This window comes from Urocitellus parryii, chromosome 3 (assembly GCF_045843805.1).
Source record: "Urocitellus parryii isolate mUroPar1 chromosome 3, mUroPar1.hap1, whole genome shotgun sequence".
Lineage (NCBI taxonomy): Eukaryota > Metazoa > Chordata > Mammalia > Rodentia > Sciuridae > Urocitellus > Urocitellus parryii.
The window spans coordinates 195,138,041-195,144,040 of NC_135533.1; the positions used below are offsets into that span (position 1 = coordinate 195,138,041).

Genomic DNA, 6,000 nt, shown 5'->3' on the forward strand with positions numbered 1-6,000 from the left:
AATATAGGAGATCAACAGAAGGGAAAGAGAAAAGAGCAAAGGGAAGTACTGGGGAATGAAATCTACCAAATTATACTATGTCCACATGTGGATACACCACAATCAATCCCACTTACATATATAATTATAATGCACTAAGTAAAATAATAATAGTAGTAGAAGAGAAATCAGTAGAATAAAGCAAGTAGATGGGGGAGGGAATAGAGGAGGGAAAGGAAAGGTACTGGGGAATGAGATTGAACAATTATGTGCATATAGGAAGGTGGAATGATGAATCCAATTACTATGTACAATTGTGTTGCATCAATAAAACGTTGAAAACATAGCTACTAAAGGAAGTTATTCAGGCTGAAGAGAAATGATACCAGAAGATAATTTATGTCTACATGCAGGTATGACTTTAAAAAAGACATGTACCTACTTAAAGCAAAAGCTATAGATTGTATTTGTTGGTATTGTTCTGTATATTACTTTAAATAAATGACAAATAACAAACAGATGTGAAATTATACCGTGGCAAGTTTCCTGTGTTTACCTGAAGCAATTCAATATTGACTATCAATATATTGTGATATAAAATTATATATAAAATTAAAATATAACATTGATATTGAGGGAGACAGTAATGAAAGAAAAATAGTATAGCAAAGGAGCAAAAAAAAAACAAATGAGATAAATAGAAAAACCAATTAAAAATGGACCTTGGGCTGGAGTAGTGGATCAGTGGTAGAGCGCTTGCCTAGCATGTGTAAGGCACTGGGTTCAATTCTCAGCACCACATAAAAATATTTAATTAAATAAAGGTCCAGCAACATCTAAAAAATTTTTTTTAAATGGACTATATTAAATGTAAATGGACTAAATATTCCATCAAAAGACAAATAGACCACAAAAGTACCTACAATGTAAATGCTCTGTACAAGAGATGCTATAAATTCAGATACAAAAAGGTTAAAAGTAAAAAGATGGAAAAAGATATACCTCGTAAACAACATAAGAAAATGGAAGAGCTATACTAATAATAAACATTAAAATGAGTATTGTTAGAAAGAACCCATTTCATAATATTAAAAAATGCATACATCAGAAAAATATAATAATCTTAAATGTATGTGTGTCTAAAATAGTGCTTCAAGATGCACAAAGCAAAATTAGACAAAAAGAAAGGAATAATCGACAAATCCATGACCACAGATGGAAATTTCAAGCCTCTTTCTCACAATTTATAAAAACTCTGAGTAGGAAAATCAGTAAAGGTATGAAAGATCTAAATGGCCCTATTAACCACCTTAACTGACCACTTATGGAACAACACACCAAAGAACTGCAGTCTTCTTCTCAAGTGCACCTGAAACATTCCCAAGACAGACAATAAAACAGTTTCTCTTGATCTCCAAAGACTGAAATTCTACCTACATTTTCTCTGACTACAACTGAATTAAATTGGAAATTGATGACAATGAGACAAAGGAAATAACCAACAGAGTTAAGAGGTTAAGAGATTACCTGAAGAATGGGAGAAAGTACTTGCAAACTATCCACTGGACAAGGAATTTAAAATCCAGAATAGTAAGAAACTCAAAGAACTCAACAGAAAAAAAAAATAATAATCTGATTAAGAGTAGGCTCATAATCTATGGAGACATTTCTCAAAAGAAGACATGCAAATGGCCAAAAAGTATATGAAAAGATGCTCAACATACACTTCATCAGGAAAATGCAATTCAAAGCCACAATGAGGTGTTATCTCACCCAAGTTAGAATGCCTATCATCAAAAAGACAAAAAATAACAAATGCTATTAAAAATATGGAGAAAGAGTAACTCTTACATACTGTTGATGGAAATAAGAATTAGTACAGCCCTCATGCAGAAAAGTATAGAGATTCCTCAAAAAACTAAAAATAGAACTACCATTCGATTCAGCAATTCCACTACTGAGTATATATGCAAAGGAGATGAAATCAATATACCAAAAAGATACTTGTATTTCTACATTTACTGCTGCATTATTCATAGTAGCTAAAATATTGAATCAACTTAGATGGCCATCAGTTGATGAATGAAAAAAAAAGTATGGTATATATACACAGTAGAGTATTACTGGGCCATAAAAAAAGAATGAAATCCTGTCATTTGAGGCAATAACATAGAACTGGAAGTCACTGTGTTAAGCAAAATAAGCCAGAAAGACTTATAACACACGTTCTCACTTGTATGTGGAAACTAACTAAATAGGTCATCTCAAAGAATGGAATAGAATGGTGGTCACCATAGATTGGGAAGGAAAAGGGGAGAAAGGAAAACTAAAATAAATTTAAAAAAAAACTCATGCAACATGTAAGAAAATACTCACCAAATTTAGAAATTTCTAAGTTAAAAAACAACTTGTCTGAAAAGTCAATTAAAATGACAAAAAAAATGCCCATTTCTTCCTAGCATGACATGACAATGAATTCACTCAAACTGAACAGAATACATGGACAAAAATGGAAAACTAAAACATCAGAAAGTCTTACACATAAGGAAAGTAAAGAAATATAAATATTTTAATTACATAAGTTGAAGAAGAAAAACTGAAAGCAGGCAGAATGTGATATGATTGGTTATTAGAATATATTGATGATGGTAAATAAACACGAACTTTTTGGAAAATATTTTGTCTATTTAGAAGCATTAAAATGTTTATTTTGCCCTTGGAAACTAATTTCTAAGAATCTGTTCTGAAAAAAAAAATGGTCATTTTAAAATAGCTTCCTGAAGTGACAATGCCACTTAAATACCAGAAAGGTTAAGTAAATCATGATTTATTTTCTGACAAAAATTAGCCATCACAGTGGATTCCTATAAAACCTCAGGTAAGCACAAAGTACACTACTTAAGATGTAGACACAAATTGTGCATATTCTGTTTATTACAAATGTAATTTTAAAACTCCTTTAAAGACAATTGTTTTTTTAAAAAGTACAAAAATAAGTCTGACTCCAATCAGGCGCAGGGGCACACACCCGTAATCCCAGAAGCTCAGGAGGCTGAGGCAGTAGGATCTCAAGTTCAAATTCAGCCTCAGCAACATAGTGAGGCCCTAAGCAACTCAGTGAGACTCTGTCTCTAAGTAAAATATTTTTTTAAAAAGGCTGGGGATGTGGGTCAGTGCTTCACACACACTTAAGCGCCTCTGGGTTCAATTCCCAGTATCAAAAAAATAAATAAATAAATAAGTCTGATTCTGCCAGCATTTACATTGGGGAATTGGGACTATTGGGGACTTGTTCTTTCTCTCAATTTGAATAGATTCTTCATGCATCTGTTTTGCAATTTAGGACAGGTGAACGAGTACTCACTCGTAGTGCCTGTACTCAGTACTCACTCAGTAAAGTCTGGCTCGGTACTGTTTTCCTTAATGCCGGTGCTATTGTTTTCCTTAATGCCGATGCTATTGTTTTCCTTAATGTCGGTGCAATTGTTTTCCTTAAAGCCAACCGCAGCCATTAGCCCACAGTTGACGATGACTGTGCAGATGATGAACATGCTGAACAATGTGACCAGCGCCCATTAAGGCAGATACACTTGTGGGATAACACTTGCTGTTAGTTACTGAGTTGGAGGTTGTTGCTGTGGGGGGGGGGGGGACTTCCTGGCAGCCTTTTCTGAAAGAGCATCCACCCTCTAACTGTAAGACTCAGCTGACAACAACTCATGCCTGTCCCCTCTGCAGAACTGTCCCCTGCCAAACCAAGAGCTACAAGCCCTGGAGAGCTACGCACTCTCTTCTGCAGGTCTGGCTGACACAGACTTACAAAAATCTGGCCCTTCGCTTCAAAGTTGGACAACACCATGTAAGTCTGGTGCCATCCAAGTCCCAGAGCTCCTCCTGGGATCAGGCTTAAGCGGACATAGCTGAGATCACAGTCTTTTGCCCCATCTTGCTTTCCTTTCTCCTTCTTTAGAGAGCACTCCTCTACTAAATCACTTAAATGAGAGTCCCCGTCACAGGCCCTGTTTCTAGGGAAACCAACTTAACTTCATTACCATTCTCCTCAATATTTTACCATGTTCAGTAAACCATGTTCTGTTTTCACTTCCCTTTGTTTAAAATGGTCTAGTGTCTCCCTGATCCCCTGCACACATCAGAAATGCTTAATAATGCCTGTCTTTAGCCTTTAAAACCAAGGTTGCAAACTCTGTCTTAGGAGGCTGGAGCATCATATTTGCAAAGCAAGCTCATGCTGGGCCATTGGAGGGGTACAGATGTGGTGAAACAGAGCTTGCATGCCCCTCTAAAAGAGGGGATGGTTTGTCATGATATCGATTTTTTTTTCCAGGTAGTAATGTAGCCTAGACGTGCCAGAGATTCCATTTTGCAAGAGAAGCTGGAAATCTGGCTTTTTTGTGTTACCAAATGTTTGCAGAATGTTTAAACACTGTGTAGGTCTAACACGATACATTTGTCGAGCCAATAAGGTGTGTGGGCGTCGATTTAATGCTCCTTCCTCTGAGAAGCTGTCCTTGGGTACATCTGGGGCAGCTCTTCTCTACACGGCCACTCCCAAACTGCTGATCTCTTTCTCTTGTAAACTACCTGCCATTTATTCCACCTCTTTCTGAAGCCAAGGATCCCATAACAGGTGGCAGGGGCCACACCTGTTGACACCCAGCCCCCAGGACAGTGCCCACCAGTGCTTCCACAGTAGCACTCAGCCAGTACTTGCTAAACAGATGAGTGATGGCTTCCACTCCATGGACATGTAACCACCCTGGGACTTGTGCACCTTTCATGTGACCTGGACGTAGCAAAAGGATATGAATTGACCAGGATTCTAATGGCTAAACTTCTGAGTGGATTGAAAGGTCCCAAAATGAACAAGGCACGCTTGGCACTGAAGCGGTAGATGGTTCTCTTCTTGTTCAACACCATAAATGTCTGCAAAACACAATGGGAATTAAATGCAATGACAATAATACGTATTATGAGTTCATTTATAGGAAATTCAAGGGAACCACAGGTTGAATCCTGGTTTGACTTTTAACAAGAACTGCAGTTTTGGACTGCAGAATCATTCTAAAGACTAAGGTACTTTTGACCAGCAACCTTTTGACTCCAGAGGGCAGTGAATTTCTCCACTGGATCAAGTCTCAAGATAACTGTTGGAGGATGGACTCTTCACCCAACGGGATATGATGGAGGAAATAGAAATGTGTGAGTATTTTGGGTTATCTGTCATAATGACGGGGTTCTACTTTCACAGGTATGTCCAGGGGTGCCAAACAAATCTGCTAAATGGTGCATTGTCCCATCCCAAATGCCCAAAAGATCCCCATGGAAGAATACCAACCTGTGCCCATTTCCTCCTAGCATTTCTACCTGGGCTCTGAGAATGAAGCAATTCATGGACACCCCAGCCTCCCCACAGAAATACCTTATGATTTCTATAGTACGGGTCCAAGTCTTCCAGGGGCTTCGCTATCAGGTCACGAGGAATGTTGCCATAGAGCTTGGGCAACTTCCTGGAGGCCTTCAGGTCAAGTTGAGGTCGAAGTTGGGGTTCTGCCACAGTCTTGTCTTTGGACTTTTTTTTCTCTTTTTGGGCAGCAATCCGCTTCTCTATTGCAGCCAGAGAGTCAGAAGTGAAGGGGCGGAAATTCCGCTCATCTGGGAAGATCACTGGGTAGCACCTGTCATCCATCTTCACCCTTGTGATGGAGACAAACTGACAATCCTGAGGGAGCTCACGGAGGTAGAAAAAAATGCAGCCCTGCCCTGGGTTTTAGTCTCAAAGGCTGATGTTATGGGGATGTACAGGAGCTGAGGTTGAGGAGGAGGATGGGAAGGAAAACGGGGAGGGAACAGGAAGGATCATAAAATGAAATCAATTTCCATGGATGTATGAGTTTGGCCAGATGAACCCAACTACTATGTACAACCATAAAGGCCTAATTTAAAAATAAAAATAAAAACGAGTTGAGGTTGAGGGGGTTGGAGGCTCATTGGTTGTGTGGA

General features: G+C 38.4%; 1 protein-coding gene across 1 annotated transcript in view; it reads right to left on the reverse strand.

Moving 5' to 3' along the window:
* Scn11a (sodium voltage-gated channel alpha subunit 11) overlaps nucleotides 1–5,686 on the reverse strand; it is an 84,847-nt gene extending 79,161 nt beyond the window's left edge. The window contains exons 1-3 of the mRNA XM_077795667.1: nucleotides 5,420–5,686; nucleotides 4,805–4,923; nucleotides 3,483–3,540 (exon numbers count right to left, since the gene is read on the reverse strand). Of these exons, the coding sequence (XP_077651793.1) occupies nucleotides 3,483–3,540; nucleotides 4,805–4,923; nucleotides 5,420–5,686 (444 nt within the window). The remainder of the gene's footprint in view (nucleotides 1–3,482; nucleotides 3,541–4,804; nucleotides 4,924–5,419) is intronic.
* Between the last annotated feature and the right edge of the window lie 314 nt (nucleotides 5,687–6,000).